General features: G+C 44.5%; 1 protein-coding gene and 1 long non-coding RNA gene across 5 annotated transcripts in view; one reads left to right on the plus strand and one right to left on the minus strand.

The window, feature by feature from the left end:
• Positions 1-1,960: 1,960 nt before the first annotated feature.
• Positions 1,961-8,199, minus strand: LOC119846738. Its single transcript, XR_005289967.2, has 2 exons — positions 7,375-8,199; positions 1,961-2,180 (listed from the first exon to the last, which is right to left on the minus strand). It is a non-coding gene; the product is annotated as an uncharacterized LOC119846738 (long non-coding RNA).
• Positions 8,200-10,444: 2,245 nt separating this feature from the next.
• Positions 10,445-22,184, plus strand: part of KMT2A (lysine methyltransferase 2A) — an 85,816-nt gene continuing 74,076 nt past the window's right edge. For 3 of the 4 annotated variants that reach the window (XM_038380757.2, XM_043500873.1, XM_043500872.1), the window contains exon 1: positions 10,446-10,805. In XM_038380757.2, coding sequence (XP_038236685.1) covers positions 10,461-10,805 — 345 coding nt within the window. In that variant the 5' untranslated portion in view covers positions 10,446-10,460. Of the gene's footprint in view, positions 10,806-22,184 lie in introns of all 4 variants that reach the window. The other variant, XM_043500875.1, reaches the window with a different exon arrangement.

The following is a 22,184-nucleotide window of genomic DNA, read 5'->3' on the forward strand; positions in this document are numbered from 1 at the left end:
ACATTAGAAATCTCTTGGCATACCAGGCTAATAATACATAGATTACTCTTGTCTTTGGAGCAATAGCATAGGCCTTTGTCAGAAAACTTTTTTCAGTGGGAAGTCTTGCATTTATAATTTTGTGTAACATCCTCACTATGCTTTCTGAATAGATAACTGAACTTCACCTGCCCCTGACCTATAGCCAGTTATGGGGTGTAGTTGCTGCTGTTCTATTGCATCAACCTTTTGGATGAAAAGGAGAACATCCATTTGAAACAGGAAGTGTTGGAATTAGGCCAGGATACCACTGGTAACAAGCCTTGTGTTAAGTCCCTTGGTATCTTAAATGACCAAAAGTTGTTTGGGTCTTGACAGTTCTAGGAAGCAACTTTTTTGCTATTAGTTCACTCCTCGTGAAGGGGGAGGAGGATGGAGAATGGCACTACCATACTGATAGCAAAATACTCTGCAGTATTCTTAAACTAATAACCAGTTTGTATCTAATTTGTCGTCTAACATTTGCCAGTCAGTGAATGACAATCTCGGCAGATCCCCTTCACAAAGATGTAGTAGCCACTACTTGCCCACCACACACTCCACTTTTGATTTGATATTTTGCGTATCCAGTAACTAACTTGCTTCAGAGGGGATACCAATACCAGACTCCTTACCAAGCCTGCTCTTATGCTATTCCTGCCCCTGTTCTCTAGAGATGGGAGCATGGGGCCCAGACACCTTTATGTCTGTAACTACTGAGTAAGCCTCACATTAAATGCATTCATATTAATATGAAGAATTCCTGAGCCAAAGGTAGGATACCTCATTATCTGGTGGAGTTCAGGTCAGGCTTGATGGAATAAGCTGAGACGCCAGTAAGAGAGAGCATTCTATTATTCTCTGTAACATGAGCCATTTAAAGTTTTATTCATCACAGGCCAGGACTGCAGAAGTGTGCCTTTCACACTTTGAAAGCGTAATACAAATAGCAGGCTCGCCATATACAGCTCTGATGATGGAACAGGCAACCCTACCAAGTACAAAGCAGGAGAGATGCTGACGTTTTCTTATGGAGCAAAAATGTCTTGCTCATAAGCCACAGGTATTGAATCTTTACTGGTGTCTGGCTGATCTTGGGCACTGCTCTCAAGACAAGAGGTAGGTAAAACAATGGAGTGCTTTTGTCACTGCTTCCTTGGGCAATCTTGGAGTAATCTTTGAAGAACTAACGCCAGCTGCATCCTGATGGTGCTCTTTCTTCTGATGGATTACTAAATTGGGGCACAAGCATAGTCTGCTGCCACTTTCAGATGACAGATATAACTATGACCCTAATTACCTGTAGCCATTAAAAATAGAGATTGGGCCTCTATGCTAGGCATTACACAATAAAAAGGTGTGCGCTTTGGCACTGGTTTGCTTTTTAACCCCAGGGTCCTGCTGAAAACTCTGGGACAGATTCAGTCCCCTATTAAGTGCCCTTCATGCTGCTCTAGAGACATAGAAAAGTTGCTGCATGTGGTTTTATGCCATTCCTGCTGTGTGGATGGAGTGCTTGACCATTCATCTTTTCAGTGCCTTAGAGCAGCTGGCAGTTGGGGGCAAGATGCTCTAAATTACACTGGGGAACAAGTTGGCCTCAAGATCAGGTTATGGGCGGCATAAAGGTGACTTAGTCACCTTTGGCTCATCTCCTGGTTTGTGCCTCCTGAAGGCTGCAGCATAGAATCTGTCTCTTCTGCCTAATTTTCCTTGTTTGAAGTAATTTTTTGCTTCCTGGCCCAAACTGTTTGGGTGGTGCTGTGTATCTCAGTGACAGATAGATATTAATTTATATCACTCCACCTGATTAAAGCTCATTGTGCTGTACAAATACTGAATAAGAGACAGTCCCTGACCAAAGTTCACAATCTAAGTAGTTAAGAGAGGAAGTAGCAGTATCCCATGTTACAGAGGGGAAAAGAAAAAAAGTGAGCCAGAGAAAGATTAAGTGATTATTTTATGTAAGCTATTGAGAGCCTTTCAAACAGCTGTGTAGATTTAAGAGCGTTACTGCCATCCTCACGGGCAGTCCCAGCCAGGACTCGGAGAATAGCTTTCTGTATGGTTGCACTGGAGGGAACAGACAAGAAGTGCCAGTAGGGAACTCCATCTGCATTAGGACCCAGAAGCGTTTCTCCTCTCTGAAGGCTAGGCGGGATCTGTAAGACACCCCAAAAGCTGTTGAACCAATCATTCACAACTGGGACCAGTGATGGGCAAGTCTAGCAAACTCCTATGGGAGGAGCTTGGGCTGCAGAGAGGCTTAGGGACTCAGTTGCTAGCTGTCTGGAGAATGACAGTGTGTGGAATTACGTCACCCCCAACGTCTCTCAGTAGCTGACTCGGAGTGGCTTTCATGGCTGATAAGAGCAATAACCCACCCTCCCAGCAAGCAAGGAGACTGCTGTGCACCATCTGCAGAATGGGAGACAGGTTAAGCATGGATGGAAAATCCTGAGCTGCCTCTGGTATCCTCGTCCCTGCTTCTAGGAGGGGAGAAGTTTGTTGCTGTATAACCTTGGGCTAGAGGGCAGGGTCTGTGCTGGATGGCTGGAGCCTGCAGATAAGCTGTAGCTAGTGTAGTGTCGCATCATTTTCCTAGGCTACCTTACATGGATCTTTATGACAAACATTAGCTTCTGACTTTTAACCAAACTGATGAATGAGATGCTGCTGGCTTCTACTGCCTCCTCTGCCATAGCATTCATGGTTAATTAAAACACCTTAGCACAGCTTTGAACTGTTCCCTGCATATGAAAATCCTTACTCGTTTCCCAACAGACCCTGCATTTCTGCTGCTGCCTGATGTCATCCCCTTCCCTACCTCCCACACGAAAACAGCAGCCCTAGCTCTGCAGTGCACATGGCAGCAGAGGTTTATAGCTATTCCCACTTTTCTGAAATTACTTTAAAGGGGGAGTGAAGTACAAATGCCTGCCCACATTTTAGGGCAAAGTCCTTTATCCAGGCTGTTTAACAGAATCAGGGACAGAAAGAGAGCATTGAGTCAGCATGAGAGCTGCAACTGAAACCAGTATTAAGTGCACACTGACAATAGTTAGCAATGACACTAGACTTAAAGAAGAGCTCTGTGTGGCTGGAAAGCTTGCCTCTCTCTCCAACAACAGAAGTTGGTCCAATAAAAGATATTACCTCACCCATTTTGCCTCTCTAATTTCAACTGAGGCATTTCATGTGGAAAGAGAAGGCATTAATCTTTTTTTCCACAGCATGCCTATACCAGTTTGTGAAATGTGACCGGGCACAACACAAGAAGTATTAGGCTCCATCGCTATTTGGGTGGGACACACGCAAGCTGTGCTGTGAAAAGTGGGATAAGTGACTCAGAAGGGGGGCTCTTTCTTGACAGTGTTGAAGTTTATGCTTCAACTTGATGTTGGCATGCTGTGTTACTGGAAATGCTGTCTTGTTGATGAGATATTAAGCTGAGATCTTGGCAGTTTGTGGTTATTAAAGGTCCCAGTATTTCTTTTGCAAGCAGAGGGTTGTTATCCTGGCTAAATTCCATCTCATAGAATTACACACTGCCTCCCTCCAAGTTTAAGTGAATATGAGACTCCACTTCTTGTACTAAAACTGGTGTAGAGAGTTGTTGGGCACTGCTAAACAGCTGATGGATTCCACCCCAGAGGTGGTTGCATTTCACTGGTGGGAGGAAATGGTCTCTGTTTCTAGCTTACATTTGCAACACACTCTCAGTGTGAGGGTACTATGAGAAATGTGTCTATTATTAATGCTATATTTTTCTCCAGAGCTTCCTAGCTGAATACCTTTGCTAATGTCATTTTCTATATGCGGGATGCTGCTATTCATCCTTCTTTTAACAGGGACCCTTTCAGCCTTTTCCTCACTGGTTCTATTCAAGGATTTTAGAGGGATCATCACCCCATGCACTATGTCATGCTCAGTTGCCTTCCTATTTCAATTTATTTGTATTTGCTACAACTTCATTATGAAGCATTTTCTATACAAAATAAATCCCCAGATGTTTATATGTGAAACAGAGGCCCTTGGGGATGCAGTTGTCAAAAAGGAAAATCTTGTTGGCACAAACTGCCTGGGCAATTGAAATATACATGAGAGAGAATATTTGGTCCCTGTTTATGTTTAGTTCTTAAAATGAATTCAGGTTTCAGAGTGGTAGCCGTGTTAGTCTGTATCAGCAAAAACAACGAGGAGTCCTTGTGGCACCTTTGAGACTAACAAATTTATTTGGGGGTAAGCTTTTGTGGGCTAGAACCTACTTCATCAGACAAAGTGGGTTCTAGCCCACGAAAGCTTATGCCTAAATAAATTTGTTAGTCTCTAAAATGAATTCAGTTGTGCAAGCACGAAGCTGAGAGCTATCACTAGAGGGTATACTTCCTACCTGCCCCTTACAGCTCCAGTGGGTTTGTCTCTTGGAGAAGTTGGGCTTAGAACACTTACTGTTTTGTCAGCCTTTGGTAGGTCATGATGTGCCTCAGCAGCTTGGCTTCGGTATCCCCTAACAAATAGGGACATTGCAGAAGGCAAGGAAGCTAGATTTGCCTCCATAAGAACATAAAAGGTGACTAGTCAAACTCACACAAAGAAAGATGCGCTCTTCTCAATCGCTTTCAAGCTGGATTTTGTTTGAAAGTAATTAGGCCTTTTTTAAAATAAATTCTCTACACAAAATGAACAGTAGAGCCAGCCACAAGCCCCAAATGCAGCCTGGCATAAGCAAATGGAGAGAAGGGTCATCACAAGTGTCAATGTCCACCATTTTCTAGGCAAACTCCCCCTTTGGCAACTGACCCCCGAGAACACAGAGCGTCACAGAAATCCAGCTGGGTACTCTCTCTGCCTTTCATGAATGCTAAGTAATTGAGCCTCCCAATCCCCTTGCAAGGTAGGTCAGTCACGTCCATTTTATAGCTGGGGAAAATAGAGGCAAAGAGAGATTGAATGACTTTCCCAAGTTTGTGACAAGCAGGAAAGTAAGTCAGGGCCTCACCCCCAGTCTTTAATGACAGACATTAAAGTTAGTGTGTTTTTAAAGCCAGACATTTGCATCTAACCTAATGCTAGCCCTCACTTTCCTCTGCTCTCAGTTTAGCAAGCAATTGGTAATAGATCTATGACCTGTTCCCCCATTCCATTTCCAATTACTACACAGAGAGACTAACCTCATTATGAACAAGAGGCTGTGACACCAAATTGTACATCTACTGAGCTCCAAACTTTCTTCAGAAGACCATAATATTGCTGTGACCTACACATACAGTACTTTCTTTAGAGGCTATCTAGAATCTACTAACTCTCTTCCACACACACACACACACTTGCTCTTTTATATGAACTTTTCTCCCAGCATGTCTGGCTTGGAGTTGGCCCTTTAAATCTGCAACACCAAGCACGTGTTGCCCAAAGTAACCATTTTGTAGCTGGCAGTTGTTGACTGCATCTCCCTCTTCCCTTGCTCGTATGTCCCTGTTCTGTTTTTCCCCTCTGCCTGCTGAGGAGATGGCCTTTTTCACAAAGGGAGGCATCTAATTTGAGACAGCATTGAAGTATAATGCTCTGTTTATTGTAGGTCTCAATAAGTACTGTTCTTCCCCCTCCACAATAAAGCCTATGCAAGCTGCATAGGGTCAAGTGTAAGTTGACCTGGGGTTTGGCTTCATTGGTTCAAAAGCAACAGAATATAAATCTCACCCCAAGCTTGGCTGTTCATAGGCTTTCCTGCAGGGTCGTCTTGTCTTTGCTCCAGTTCTATCTGACCAGAGATTCACTCCTGCATTTCCAGTGGCCTAATGTAGTTAACCATGCTGTGCCAGCAGCTTTACTCAGCACTCTAACTTCTGTTAATGGGATGAGTCAACATCCAAGCATGAGGCTGCAGATCCTCCCATTCTATTCCAATTCTTCCAAGTAATCCAAGAATGGGGGTTTGGAAAACTTGTTCTACTGAATTCAAACTTGATGGGGACACGTGCAACTTCATTTGGATACAAGGATTTTTTTAATTATTATTTTGCTTCCTATCCTACACTGTTCTGTAGCATTGCCATGTGCTGTTAAACATCCTACCAGGTAAGACTATGTCACTTGAGAACCAGGTGAATCCTGTATATGGTTGTGTAGAATGAGTTTGCAAAGTACTTTGCGGGTAATTGGTATGAAAGATCCTTGATGAATGTTTGATACTATTATTATATTGTGGGAGGGAATTGACTCTCTTTCTCCTTTGAGTGGCAGTGTAGGCGCCCTGGAACAGGAAGATATCTCTAGCAATTATGTATCTCCCTCGTCACACAGTACCTATCTGTGAAGGGAAATTGTCAGACTACTTAATGATGGGCTGCAGCACCACTCATTAATCAGAGAAAGAAGTCCTGTTTGGGATTACAATTGTGATCTTGACTTCCAAAACAAGTGCACTAGCCCTGGGGTAAAAGAGCTACTTCCTGAAGATAAATCACCAAACCTCTTGTTATAATCAATTCAGGCTTCCACTGCAGCTGACCTATCTATGCTGTTAATCCCCACCTACATTTACTGCTCTATCCATGGATGAGAAGTTACTCAGGCTCAGACAAGTTTGACACAAGCAGGGTTTGTGACGTAAATGGCACATAAATGCCATGTTGCAGAGGCTGCCAAACTCACTTCATTTTAGGACAGGAGATTAGACTTGACTAGTGAAGTGGCAGAGAGGACCTGGCAGCATTCCATCCCATTCAGGGTGCAATCTATTTTAATGGACTTAAAAAAAAAAAAGAAGTCTGTATAAAAGTTTTAATGAAAAACCACCCTAATAATGCTCCCAAAGCAGGACTCCTGTAGCATGACAAGTGTGAAATAAATGGATGACATGCTTACAAACTCGGACCAGCTATTCTGTGTTCTCTTTGCTACCACTGCAGATATTAGTGTTTGTTTAATGACTTTTCTCCCTTCTCATCCACCTTCTCCTTGATTTGACAATGATGCTTTAGGGAAACACAGTACATTATGTTCAGAATTTAGGCTTCCTTTTAAAAATTAATATTAATGGTATTTCTAATAGTTTAAATCCCAACAAATTGCTGCTTTAATTAATTAAAACCATCTCCTGCAGTATTCCTAAAACAAGGTGTGCTTCTCAGATCAGAAGCCAAAGCTCAGAGAGGGAGCTCGTTACATCAGGTGTTGTACTGTATTTTGGAGGAAACAAGTCCTGAAAGGACATCTGAATTGAATATCAAACCAATTCTTCCATGACTGATAAATTGGGAGTTGGCAGCAGGTAGACTGTGATTTTTGGGAGTGAAATCTTAGAATGACTGTTTTTCAATCAGGTCAAACTACTTTTGATTGGTTACTTACTGTTTTTTGTTGTTTGTTTTTCTTCCAAGAATAAAGTTCTTGCTATTTTAGCCAGACTTCCTCTGAAGAATTTGCAACCAGAGAGTTCTGTGCTAGTGCAAGAGAACAGAAAGAGAAACTGATCAGCGTGTAGGCTATTTTAATTGTTCAGGTTGAATTAAGTATAAAAAGTAAACAAACAGCACAATTGGTGCCAAGTGAATTAGATAGTTAATGGGTGCACAGGGTCAGAAAGGTCTATATACAACAGATTTCAGAGTAGCAGCCGTGTTAGTCTGTATTCGCAAAAAGAAAAGGAGTACCCGTGGCACCTTAGAGACTAACAGATTTATTAGAGCATAAGCTTTCGTGAGCTACAGCTCACTTCATCGGATGCCTCCGATGTAGTCTCTAAGGTGCCACGGGTACTCTATATACAACAGAGAACGCTCCCTCCAAAACCAGGAATTGAAGTCAAGCATCCTGAATCTCTACTTTTATTTTCTGTTACTAGATAGCTATGAAACCTATTGGCAAAGTGTGTCTCATCGTCCTTTAGTGGCTGGTCCACATGGATAACTGTACACATGCTATCCTTACTGCATTGGCTAAAGTTGTAGAGGTCTGTGCTGTGGATATAAAGGTGTGAACCCTGCTGATCACCTGAGTTGGAGGTCAATATATTTCCACTTGTTAGAATTTCTTAACAGTCTTCAATTACATGATCACATTCTATTTTTCCATAGGATTCCTGCCTTATTCAATGCACAGGTTGGTTCTGCTTTGGAGGATGAATCAGGGTTATGTAGTGAAGGGGACTGATGTCTATACTAGGACCACTGCCTCATGTGTTGCAGAAGTTGGAAGGTATGTAGTGAATGAAGCAGGGGATTGCAAGAAGAGAAAGGGTGGTCTCACGGTTAAGGCTGTATCATGAGGCATAAAAATAAAGGGGCTGAATTAAGGTTGTACAGGCAACCTTAAATCCTGGCTTTTCCTAACTTCTAAGTGTTTGACTTTACAACCTTAGCATTCTTTTAACTTGGAGTTTTGGATGTAATTTACTAATTTAAAAAAACAAACTGAAAAATCATAAATTCTGTCATGTGGAACAATATTGACCCACAACTTGAGTCATCAACAGGGTTTGGACTTTTAGATCCACAGCTTGACTTTGCATTCTCAACGTTTTAATGGAGGTGTTTGATGTAAGTATTCTTATTTTACAGATGGGGAACAGAGACGCATATTAATGAATTTGCCCAAGGTCACCCAGGGTGTCAGTGGCAGAGCTTGGAACTGAACCCCCTCTACCATCTCAGCACTCAACCACCCCATCTAGTGTCCCACTGCCAGCCACAAACAATCCAACGAACGCCTGAATACATCTAGCCGATTTGCGGGGGAAGGGGGGGAGAAATCAGTGATGGGTTGAAGCTCTGAAGCAGTTGCTCCCTACGCCAAATAGAGCAGTCAGGGAGGGGAGACTGGGGAGGCCATTCCAGTTACAGGGCTTGGGGTGGGGGCCTACTGGTGCTTGTCAGGGATGGGACCGAGAAGTGCTGGCTATGTATGGGATATGTGATCCAGCTATGGCTAGGTGTGCGTGGATCCTGGCTGAGGAGCTGGTAGTGTATTCAGGGTTCCTGACTGTACAGGAGCTGACAGTGTATTGGGGAGCTGTCAGTGTATTGGGGTCCTATGTAGGAGGAGGGGGGCTGTCACTGAAGGGAGGGTTGTCAGTGTATTTGGGGGGCTGACAGTGAAGGGGGGGTGCTGTCTGGAGGAGCTGTCAGTGTATGTGGGGTCCTGACTGGGAGAGCTGGCAATGCCTGAGGGTCTTGGCTGGGGGGATGTCAGTGTATGGGGAGGGGGCTGGCTGCGGGGGCTGTCAGTGTATGGGGCATCCTGGCTGGGGGAAGCTGTCAGTACAGGGGGGTCTGGGTTTCAGGGGGGCTCTGCCTGGGGGGTTGGCAGTAGAAGGGGGTCCAGCTTAGAAGGGTAAGGGGGGGCTTCAGGCGGGGGACTCTGGCAAGGGAGCTGGCTGGGTGGGGGGAGCAAGGCTGGCAGGATGGGGGGCTGGCAAGGGGCTCTGGCCAAGGGGGCTGGGAGAGCAGGCAGGGGGTGGGGTGGGGCTCTGGCTGTGTATGGGGGGTCCTGGCTGGGAGGGCTGGCAGTACAGGGGGGTCTAGGCTTGCAGGGGCGCTCTGGCTGGGGGGCTGGCAATAAAAGGGAGGTCCAGCCTGGCCAGGCGGGGGGGCGCTCTGGCCGGGGGGCTGGCAGGGCGGGGGGGCTCTGGCCGTGGGCAGGGGGTGTCCAGCCTGGCAGGGCGGGGGGGCTCTGGCCGGGGGGCTGGCAGGGCGGGGGGGCTCTGGCCGGGGGCAGGGGGTGTCTAGCCTGGCAGGGCGGGGGGCTGGCAGGGCGGGGGGGCTCCGGCCGGGGGCAGGGGGTGTCCAGCCTGGCAGGGCGGGGGGCTGGCAGGGCGGGGGGGCTCTGGCCGGGGGCAGGGGGTGTCCAGCCGGGCTCTGGCCGGGGGGGCTGGGCAGGTGGGAGGGGCTCTCAGGTCGGGGGCTCCTCTCGCAGCGCTCGGTGCGTGCCGGGCTCAGGCCGCATCCTGGGCCCCTCCGCGCCAGGGTTGGCCCCGGTGACTAGCCAGGGCGGCCGGCCTGCGCGCTCGGGACCCCGCAGCCGGCCTAAAGCCCGGGTTCCGCCGCCCGCCGCGCCCCGGCCCGCCCCGGCGTGGCGCCGGGAGCTCTGCACAGCCCCGCCGGTGGGTTATGCCGCAGGCAGGGCCCCGGGCCCCCGCTGCCGGGCCCCGCGCCTGGCACGGGGCTCGGAGTTATACAGCGCCGCTATGGCAGCGTTACTCCGCATCCAGGCCCCGGCGCCGCGCGGCGGGGTCGCCCGTGCCCTGGCTGCCGGCTCGCCTTATGCTGGGTGTCGACGGGCGACGTATGAATTATCCAGCTGCCCGGGCCACGCCACGGCGGAGCCCCGCACCCTGTATTGCCGCGGCTGCATGCAGCGCCCCTATCGGCGCGCGAGGGGTATCCAGGCCCCAGGGCTCAGCCCGGCCCCGCTCTCTGGCTCGCCGCCTCACAGTAAAGATGGCGCACAGCGGTCGGTGGCGCTTCCCTGCCCGGCCCGGCAGCGGCGGCTGGGGCCGCCGGGGGCTGGGGGGGTCCCGCCTCCGCGTCCCGGCCGTGCGGAACCTCCGGGCCCCGGAGCCGCCGCCTCAGGCCGGGGCGGGCGATGCGGAGCTGGGGGGCCCGGGCTCCGGCGGGGCGGCGGGAAGCGGGGGAGGCGGGGCAGTGCCGGGCTCCGGCGGCCCCGGGGGCCCCGCGGCCGGCGTAGGACCCGGCTTCGATGCGGCGCTGCAGGTCTCGGCCGCCATCGGCATCAACCTGCGGCGGTTCCGGGCGGCCTGCGGCTCCGAGGCGGGCAGCGGAGAGGTAAGGACGGGCCGGGGCAGGGGACAGCCCGGCCCTCGCGCCCGGCGGAGCCCCGCGCTGGGCTCCGGGGAGCAGCCCGGGAGGCTGAGCCAGGGGCGGCTTGCCCCGGAGAGCATCTCCCGCTCCGCCCTGGGGCCGGAGGGCACACCCCTTCCGCGCGCACACCCAGCGGGCGGAGCGGCCCCGGCCCCGGCCCCGGCCCCGGCCCGCGAGCCGCTTCCCCGGGGAGGGCACCGCACCCCGGGGGGCCGGCCGGCCGGCTGCCCCCCGCTGCCGGCGGGCACACCCCCTCCGCCCCGCGCGTGGTACACGGCGCAGGTGAGCCTCCACCCCACGCATCCTCCGCCGGCCTCTAGGCTGGCACTGGCCCACCCCCCAGCCGGGGACGGGCCCTGCTCCCCTGAGGGGGATGTGGGAGACGGAGGGGATGTGGCGGCAGCGTTTTGAAGAGAAGGAGACATTCCTTCCTCCCCCCCCGACTGAGCAGACACTCCCCACCGGCCCTACTCAGGGGCAAAGAGTAGCCCGCCCCCCCCCCCCCCCGCAGAGAGATTGCTTCCCCCCAACTCAGACATTTTGTTATTGATCCTCTTTCTCAGTTCTTTCTCCATCATCCTTCTGGAGGAGGAAGAAGGCGCCCTAGCAACTGCCTCTCATGGGAGGAAGGATAGGAGGGAGGGGTGAGGGTGGGTGAAGAGCATGTGCTCCCCACCATCAGTAGCCGCAGAAGGATGTGGGTAAAAAGCTTCCCCCCATCATGAGCAGGTAGGGCTGATAAATGACATTAACTCATCCTTCTCTGTTGTGAGCAAGTGAGGGTGGGTAAACCACATCTGCTCTTTTCCTTCTCTTGATCAGGAGAGGATGGGTAAAAGGAACTTGCCCCTGTCCCCCTTTATAAGCAGTAGGCGATGGAGGTCCTTGTCTGATGCTGGATCTTTATTCTTTCCTTCTAAAAGGACAGTTTTTCAGATAAATGCCTCTTCTGATATGTCTAGACAGAGTTTCTACATTTGTTTTCTTTAGGATTGAATGAGCAAAGGGATTTAAATAGGTAGGATTGGGGAGCGTGAACAACAGCTGCTGGGGGCTGGGGAGGGGAGGGGGCGGGAGGGATGCTCTGAAGTGCGCTTGACTGAAACAGAAAGGGAAAGATGTCAACAACCAGCCGCCTCCTGTGTGCCCTGCTGTTGGTGCCACAAGCGCGCGCACACAAATCCTGTTCAACCCTTCTCTCTTTCACCAACCCCAGCTGCACCTGGGCTTGGAGGGAGACCCTAGGGGCAGAAAGGATGGGGGAGAAAGCAGCTTAATTGTAAAAAGAGGTTGGCATTTTTGTAGAGTTGTTCATCTTCCTGCCTTAATTTTTTTCAAAGCGTTTCTAAGGCAGCCAGATCAGGAGTCTGACAACAACCCGCCTTTTGACAGTGCTGGGAAGACATGATGGGGGCGTGTTACTTACTACTAGCTGCAGCATCCCCTTTTCTTGTTTCTCTCCTTTTTGAAGTACTACCATTCACAGCCTTCCGAAGATGGAATTTTTTCAGGCAACATACCAGGAACATATTTACTGTTGAAGGGCCAATTCTATATCCAGATTTAAAGGAAAAATCACACTCTTAAAAACCAACAGGATTGCTTTCTTATGTTAATAATATCCAAAGTTATTAAAATGAAATAATTTATAGAAAGCTAATTTACTTCTCATAATTTTTACTGTTTACTTTTTGTATTGTCCTCATCTGGTAAAGTAAAACCAGGCTGGTCAGTTTCAAATGTTGTTTATAGTAATTTTCACTTTCTGGGGCAGTTAGCTTACCACTAGCACAATCCTCCAGTATATGAATTGCATGCATTGCAAGGGGATGTTTAATTACAAACAAACTATTAAAACAATTTCATGAAAACATTCCTTTTAATGTTACCTGAAAATTTTAACACAAAATAAATATTTGTTTTAAACCACTCAAATTACGCGGGTGAAAACATCCCTTTACTTAATAACACAAACTCCCTTTGGCTGGATATAATGATTAAAAGATTAGGTTAACCTGAAGTTACTGTATCAACTTGAAGGAAGTTAGTATCTTATAAATATGATTTGTCTGGCAAAAAACGAAATCTGAACAGTCAGCCTACTGATCATAGAGTTATTATTTTGAGCCATAGGAGGCAGGGGTTATGAAGAAAAGAGGATTACTTATGGCAGTGGATTTTTGTCCTTTCATCCCCGTGTGTATTTTGGAATTTAGAGACAATTCTAATATGTATTAGAAAATATTTGTGCGTTTGAATCTAAGGACATCATATAAAGAAAGCAGTGAGGACAAACTTGTCCTTTACTGTTAATGAAGAAAATATTTCTTGTATCTTATAGATAAATGCATTTGCTAAATGTTCAGCTAGCAACTACTTTTCGAAGATAAGCAGAAAAGCAGTATTTTGTGGTAATTGACAACATCTAATTACAGCTCTGTACGAGGAAGAGCTTTGCTTGCTTGCAAGAATGGTTTGTCTATTGGGCTATGACAAATGACCTTTCAATTTTTATTAAGCTGCTGAAAAACTCCTGTCTTATAGTGGTATGGAATGGGGGAAAAAATGAAGTTTCCCTGTTAGCTTATTGGTTGTAGCCTGTGAGGAAGCATTAGTTGAATTTCAAGTGTGGAATAATGCCTGTTCAAATTTATTTAAAACTACATTGTTAATGGTATGCTGAGACTCCACAGTAGTAAGGCAGATTCCCATACACACTAAAAGTGGAAGGCAACTTGAACAGATTCAGTATTTTTTCTCATAACTGGTAGAAACACATTGCTCCCTCCTGTGTTTTCAGTAGGTAGTGTTTCCTTAAGATCAGACTAGCTGTTAGTCTGTTGCTTTCCAGGGACTTGGTTATTTTAACAGATGATCTCTGAATATGGAGGTCAGAAGGTTCGGAGCATGTTCATCATAAAGATTACACTAATCTGAAGTAATGCAGCATATTACTTAAAATCTAGCTGAAAAGTTTGTCTCTCTTCCCTGTTGAATGGGATGGAGTAGTATTGGGTTTAATATCTGGCTAGTAGGGTTCTAGCCCCTGATTGTGTCAGGAATTTGGGGGCAGAGCTTCTTTATCATCCTTACCTCCAAGAATCCAGTCTCCTTTTACCTGGGACTCATTGTACTTAAGTAGTGTTCTGTGAAGAGTTGCATAACCTCTACATTGTTCATGATTTCCATGAAGTCAAGGATTTTTCCTGAACTAAGCTGATCAAAACCTGTTGCTTACCTGCTCTAAAACGACTCATCCTGAGTTGAAATCTTAGTGATTATGTAATATTTTATAAGTCTGAATGGAGCTAGAAGTAATGTCCAGGAATCCTTGGAGATCAAAATAGCATGTAAGAAATTGTTGTATTGTGTAAATTTGTGTTATGGTTGGTACTGTTTTTTAAGCAGCTTTTACTCTGGTCTGGTCTTTTTTATGTAACTATCAAAAATGTGGTGTTAACATCGATTCTAATTTAATGCAACAAAATCAGAAAAAGTCAGAGTTAAGTGTGGCACTCAAACTTTCACTCACCTCATTGTGCCATCGTCCAGAACATAGTTAATTTTACTTGTTATACTGCACGTGCTGCAAATCCTGGGCACAAAAGAGCCAAAGAAAAACAGAGCAGCTCCTTCAGATATGATTTCTTGTTTCTGTCCATTCAGTGAAACTTTAACATTATTAACATAGTTGTTTTAATTTTCTTTTTTTCTTTTTTCCACCAAATGCATCTGATGAAGTGAGCTGTAGCTCACGAAAGCTTATGCTCTAATAAATTTGTTAGTCTCTAAGGTGCCACAAGTACTCCTTTTCTTTTTGCGAATACAGACTAACACGGCTGCTACTCTGAAACCTTTAATTTTCTTTGTTACTCAATAATAATTTAAGGGCAAGGAAGGCAATGGATCTCCTCCAATCTCCCGCCAATGTTGATTTTGTGCAAATCCATTGCTTCTAGTACAGTTCAGTTTCTTTCACTGAGCTGCGTTATCTTTTTTCTTTTTTTTTAATCTGTAGAATGAAATACTAAAATGTTAGGCTTTGTCTTAGCAATAGTTAGGGGGAGTTTTCACATAGTTGAACCAAAACAGATTGAAAAAATCTTGTTCACATCAGATCCTTTCTACTTGATCTGAGTGGAACCGTTACCTTGAGTTTAATAATCAGGAGGATTTTGGATAGTATTGGTTTACTTATTCTCTAGACTATAATATGGAATTTTTGTATAGTAGAAACCAGGAGAAGTGCTTATGTACAACTGCTCTTTATCAGAGTTAAATGTCGGCCAGTTATGTTGCTTCAAATAAGGTTTAATTGAAGCTTTATGTTTAATTAAAGCTAAGCAAGTTAAAACAGTTACAGATACCTGGAAAATTAGTTTAAAATGAAAGTCAGATCTTAACAGTAATTGTAATGGCATTGGTAGCGTTGTTGTAATTATAAATGGATCATAATCTTCTATGAGGCAAACATCGGAGCTTTAAAGGTTTACTAATGGCTGACTTGTTTTGAAATTGCACTAGATACATGTGTTGGGAGGAGTGACTTTCTCTTACTGCCATAGTCATGCCTGAGCTGAATAGCACAGATAATTTATTTCCTGCACTTGCATTAAAATTTTGTATCTCAGAACTTCCTCTCCTAATTTTATGTTAAAGGGTCATTGTAAAACTGTGTGTGTGTGTTTAATTTCTGAAGTACAGTTACAGAGCTCTGCCTAGTAGTGATAGCTTATTAAGTATATGTGGATGGAGAGATTTAGGCTATTATTAGATATTTATGTAAAGCAAATCCTGACCGATTAAATGCATGTTGTAATCAGAGATATTGAACATTCCTTTTTTTTTCCCCACACCTGGTCTTTCTGAATTGTTCTAGGCTCCTTCATAAGAAACATTAAAATTCAAGTATAAATAATAACTATACTAAACCAGGGTCCTTTTAGGGTTTTCTCAATGTTTCCTTACTTTGCTGAATGCTGGTTATATGCAGCTCTCAGAATACAATTGTCTGGATTGTAGATTCTGAGAAAGTAGATTCTCTCGGATGGAATGTTTTATGTCCAACTTTTCAAAGAGGGCAATGATTTATAATGTACTGTTAGGTTAGGGGTGATGGTGTTATCTCTTACTGTGTCTTGGCATGTTAACACTATAAGCATCAGAACTCTTTGGCATCATGGTTCTCTCAGCTATGCTACTCACAACACAATCCTTACAATGTTTTATTGAATTAACGTTGTGTTCCCCTCCCCATGCCGTTCCCCCCAGTTTTCCAGTGTAGGAGTCAAATTATTGAACTGTGGATATTATCATACCACATCAGATTCAGTCCAAGGAATCAGAGTGGGTGGGGACAGTCGAGTAACCTGTTGCCTCCTTGAGGTAGCAATTAATTTTTCTGCCATTCTTAATTTGGGGGAGAGGGTATAAAGAAGTTCTGGGAGTTGGGTTTTCATCTCCCCATCGTTAGGGTTGCCTTTCCTCCCATTCTGTTGCATGTGTTCCACACAAACACAATATTTTGCCATATGTGTTCCACAATCACTTGTTACAAGGTGCAAAAACACTGCCCTTTTTTCCCCCTTTGAAACTGTGATGGATATGCGTACAGGATTTACAAACATAGGTGCAAAAAGCCTGCCACCTGCTCCATTTATTACTACTTAACCGTTTGAGTACTGCCTATAGCTAATTAATTGGCATTTCATCAAAAAGTATGTCTTGCTCTGCTGTTTCCTCTTATTTTATTTGAAGTCATAACAAGATGGTTTTGGGGCATGGCTGAGAGGAGGAATAGGGTATGCAACAGAGTTAAAGATTAGGAACCGGGGCCATTCAGTCAGCATTTAAGTCAGTCAGAAGATGTTTGTCCCTACCACATAATTTTTTGAGATTTGGTTTTGAAAATGTATCTTGCAAACTTTTTATTACTAGTTTAGAGTATATTTCTAAATTGATTCTTAGCCAGATTCTTTACTTGCCTGTTTCCACCACTCTAAACAGCCAGACAAATGTTGTAGAGGGGTGATCAGAGGCATTGCAACTTTGTGAAAGCAATGGCCTGGGAGCTTCCATCCAAGGAGACTACAGCTATGGACCCACATGTCTTTGAAAGTTTACCCATATTCTAGCTGCATGTAAGTGTGGTAGCAGAAATGCCACTGATCTTTACATTTGTTAAAAGAATTCTCATTGGTTTAGGTACATAAATGCTGAGGCAAGAAGGCATTTTGCTGGAGTGTTGTTTTGGGAAAGTTCATATTCATATGAAGAGAAAAATATTACCTTGCTTTAAGGGTGGGTATTTCTGTGAGAGGGACTATGTTGCATTGATATGGAAGGAACAAGCCAAAATCCCAGTATTTTTATTCCCTTTTCAATTCATCCTATTAAAAGCTTGGCTAGAACTTAGCCAAATGGCTTTGTTGATGGCTCATCAGTATGAGACAGACAGTGGTATCATTGCTGAATCCTTGCCTCTGATTCCTGCTGTCAAAGCCATTAAAATACTTGTCAGGATACAAAGAGAATCTGGAGATCTCTCTTATGAGGTTATTGAAAGATGCAGTTAGCCACTTCCCCAGGACTTTCTTTCCAGATTGGTACAGCATCTTTAGAGTACAAGTATATTTATGTCCAGAAGTATCTGAATTGTTTCAGTATTCTGCTTTGATGTGCCCGAGCAACTTTGACTGTTAAACATAAAATGGACATGAATGATTAAAAAAATCTACAATATTTTATCTATTCTCAGTTGTCTCAGTTTATCCCAAGTATTGCTTTCTAAATGTTCCACTTAAGAAACTGACAGGGGAAGAGCTAATTTAGCAAAAGTGGTGCATTGACAGGACTGATCAGTTTCCCAAATTCCATCAGTTTCACTTTTCACTCACTGAGTGCAGGATACTGAAGTGATGTACAGTTTCTGTATAACACTTTGGGTGACCCTCTGCTTCACAGGCCTTACTGAAAGGATGTTGCCATCAGAATGAAACTGTTTCAGATGTTTCACATTGCAGAAAGCATTTCTTGTTCACTCAGGGTGAAACTTGTGACTAGAGATTATTCGTATGGAGTAATGAGAGCATGGGCAGGGTTGATAGAACACAACTAGAGGTACATCATCAACTACCTGGAAAACCTTGGACTGATGAAATATTTTGTTGGAGTGTTGTGTTTTAAGTCTGAAAGTTGTCTTTGTGGCTGCTGCTTGGGGTTTAGGTCATGGGGGTGATCTTTGCATTCATCTTAACTCTGTAATAGCATTGGATTTTTTCTGAGTTACACCTAACAAATAGTATCTGGCTTTAACAGACCAGACTGAACTATATACTATTAACGCTCCTAGAATGTGCACTGTAGTAACTTTGTGAGAATAGGCATCATGATCGGTTTGATTTTCTAATTCTAAAATTAGTTATCAGTGGAGACTCTGGAAGCTGGAGTTCTGTTTGTGTTTATGCTGCTCTTCCTGTAACTTATAATTGCTAAGAATATGGGGAGCCAGTTAAAAATGTAGGGTTCATTTTAAAGCAGAATTTCTTTTATTCCTGTTGTTGTTCCACGTTAGAGCTTGTCTTATGTGGAGGCAACATAGTGAATAATTCTGCCGTGCTTTCTGAGAGGTCTTGCATGCTGATTTTGCTTAGTACCTCTATTTCTAGACTAAGTGCCAACAGATGTGACATTCTCATTCTCGATTTCTGGACAGGCATTCACTTATAAGAATATGGAAGTCAAATGAGTCCTCACTTTGCTAGGCTGGATATAACAAGAACTCCAACTGCTCTGGTGCTTGTAAATGACAATGCAACTCATAGTTGTACTTTGGAAATACAGGGATGTGCTTATTGAGCTAGCTTAAGTATCCAGTTATTTTTGATCAGAAGGTGCACATGAACATCTAGCTTGATGCTGACATGGTAATTTTTTGCTTTGTCTTTTTCTCAATATGATGGGAGTGCATTAGCTGTTGTGCCAGTAACTACTGGACAGTCTGCAGAGTTAGCTTCTGAAGATGGACTCTCGCTTGTGTTTCCCAGGAGATAAGATACTGTAGAACTGGTTGACTTTTAAAGAATGAACCAAAAAGAAGGGTGTAGGAAATGAAGTAAAGTAAATCATTGTTCAAATACTCATCTTTAAATTAAATATGCCCCGTTCCCCCAAATACTGCCTGGAAAGTTGCATTCTTATTTCTAGTGCTTCTGCCTATCGGTTTTGATGACAACGCTGATTCCGTTTGTCTCTAAGAGTCCATATCATGCTCCAAAACTGAGACACTGCTGGAATCGGTATCTTTAGGAGAACTTTCCAGTTGAAACCCGTTTTCAAAATTGGAATTCCTTATTAAATCTTTAGATAGAACAACTTTGGAAAATGCTGTAATGTTGCTCCAAAGTCTTACTAAAATGGTCTGCTAATTCATCATCATAAAGATTTGAATATGATTTTCTGTGGTTGAATTACACTGGTTGTAGTGAAAAGATTTTTGTCCATCGAGTAAGAACTTTAACCTATGAACCATCTAGATCGTCTGTAATATTTTGACAGGAGAGTTTCAATGTATTTCTGCCCTCTAGATCTAGGGGATGCTGCACCCTGTCTGTGCCATTGGGCTTTTTGCTTCCTTGTCATACTGGAGGGACAAGCCTGTTCTCATCCTTTTATTTATTTTCCCGAGTGACGTTTTTGTGTTGCATTATGCTTTCTCAGGTAAATGAGGTCATGTTTAAAATCATCATGTTTTTAATCACCCTGTTATGCTTTATGGTAACTTGCATTAAGATAACTAGAGAGATTGTGTTCGTGCTTCAGTCTCCTCAGGATGGAATGTCAATACCTGTTGTATCTTTAACTGATTCAGCCTTCCAGCCTTCCACATGCATGTTGGGATTTCAACAGCTGCCTTGGTACTTTCATCTCTGATCAGTTACCAGACTACCTGTATAGATCATTATTACTTCTTGTCCATCAGTAGTGGTATTGTCATGAACAGGCCACTTACAAGCATGATTGACAGGTGTGGCCACACCTCTTTCAAGTGCAAATGAAGCAGAAAGAATTATTTGTGAAGAAAACAGCCTTTTTATTGAAGGTACTCCAGCAGGCAGTTCTAGTAACTGCCTGGTATGAAATAAGAAAGAAATAATAACCTCTAGGATATTGGGTCAAATCCAGAATTAGTTCATCCTTTTGGAGAATTGGGTTAACAGAGCTCTCAACTTAAAAATAGTCTGAATCCCAATTCTGAATTGACTAGGGTGCACGATTGTAGGAATTCTTCCAGTTGGTTGATTTATGACCTGCAGATTACAAAATCATCATAAAAAGAAAAGGAGTACTTGTGGCACCTTAGAGACTAACAAATTTATTAGAGCATAAGCTTTCGTGAGCTACAGCTCACTTCATCATAGAATGTCTGTTAACAGAATGAATAAAAACATTATGAATAGTCAAAGTTAACTGAATTATGGAGAGACAAAGTCATTCCATAGTTAAGGTTGCAACTGAGTTTCTTCTTCGAGTGATTGCTCATGTGTATTCCACAATAGATGTGCATGCTCGCCACGTGCACCGGTACCAGAAGTTTTTCTCCTAGCAGTACCCGTAGGGGGGGAGCACCCCCCGCAACCCCTGGAGTGGCATCTGCCTGGCGTGGTATTAGGGGATCTGCGCACTCCCCCCACCCTCAGTTCCTTCTTGCCAGACAACTCTGACAGAGGGGAAGGAGGGCGGGGTGTGGAATAGACATGAGTAACACATCTTGAAGAACACCAGTTACAGAAAAGGTAGCTGTCTTTTCTGTTATAAGATAGATTTTTTTTTTTTTGGTCACTCCTCCTCCTCATACCCCCCACCCATACCCTCAGAACAGTCACATCTGCTTCAAAATGATTGCTACAAAATATGAAGTAAATTGGATGAGTTCCTGAGTTATGGCATCCTAGAACCAGAGATGTTCATCAGAGTTCAAAAAGCTGTCAGTTTGTAGTAAAATGTATATAATATAAAACCTAGTAGGTAGCGCGCTAGACTTAGTCTCAGGAGACCTAAGTTGTATTCCTGACTCTGTTTCTGGTCTTCCGGATGACCTTGGGAAAATCACAGTCCCTCCATGGCTTAGTTCTCCATCTGTAAAACTGGATAGTGATACATATCCACCTTGTAAAATGCTTTGAGATCTTCTGATGAAAAGCGCTATATAAGAACTAGATGCTATTATAATATTCCACTGGCTCAGATCTAGTGCACAGCAATACAGTCTTATTAATTAATATCCAACTTAAAAAAATTGGAACCATCATTAGAGATCATAGACTCTGTTGGTATTGGTATAGTGTGTCAAATGACGGCTTGAAACCTATGCTTGCATGTAAAAAAACACTTCCACCTGCTTTCCTTGCCTAGGCAGAATTCACTTGAAATACAATTTGTAAATAATAATGCCCCCCCAGTAACCTCTCCCTCTGTCAGCCAAGTTCTCAGTTAGTTTCCCCCTTTCCTGAGATAGATGCTCTAATAGTCTTCTGTAGCCCAGAGAAAGGAATACCCTTTAAAAACCGACAGGAAATTTCTCAGATGGAGAAGGTAGAAAACATTAGTTCTTTCCTCCTGCTCTGTCTTTTCTTGCTACATTCCTGAGTGGTTTCAGAGTAGCAGCTGTGTTAATCTGTATTCGCAAGAAGAAAAGGAGTATTTGTGGCACCTTGGAGACTAACACATTTATTTGAGCATAAGCTTTCGTGAGCTACAGCTCACTTCATCGGATGCATTCAGTGGAAAATACAGTGCTTTCTCCTCACTGTGACAGTTCTATTCCTAGTTGTCTCCTCATTCTCTTTACCAAGGCATCTGCTCCTCTCCCTGCACCCCTCTATTAGAAACACAAAGTGAGGGGGAAGTGTTCAGGAAGAGAACATAGAGGGAATATTTAATGCTTCTCTCCCTTTTCCACCTGACAGACTTTATGTGGACTGCAGCAGTTGGGGTCCCTTCTAATGACTCATAGGAGATTTGCTTCTGTTGCAGACCATAGGGAGGCAAATGGGGGGGGGGGGAAGCTCTAGGAGCCATTTGTCTTCTTCTACACTCTGAATTCCTCAACTCTGCCTCCTCATTTGAACCCTATCTTCCGAGCTTTATTCCAGTATTCTTCAGCATGGCACCTGTTCCCTCCATCCTCTTCAGAAATCCGCTCTACCGCATGCCCTTTTGAACCAGAGACTCAGTGACTGGTGGTGAAGAGAGGTGTGTTAGGATCTTAAGGAAGGATCTTAAGAAGACAAGGGAAAGCACTAAAACTTTCTTCCCTATTCCACTCAGTGTGCCTTCTCTGGT

Source organism: Dermochelys coriacea, chromosome 22 (genome assembly GCF_009764565.3).
Source record: "Dermochelys coriacea isolate rDerCor1 chromosome 22, rDerCor1.pri.v4, whole genome shotgun sequence".
NCBI lineage: Eukaryota > Metazoa > Chordata > Testudines > Dermochelyidae > Dermochelys > Dermochelys coriacea.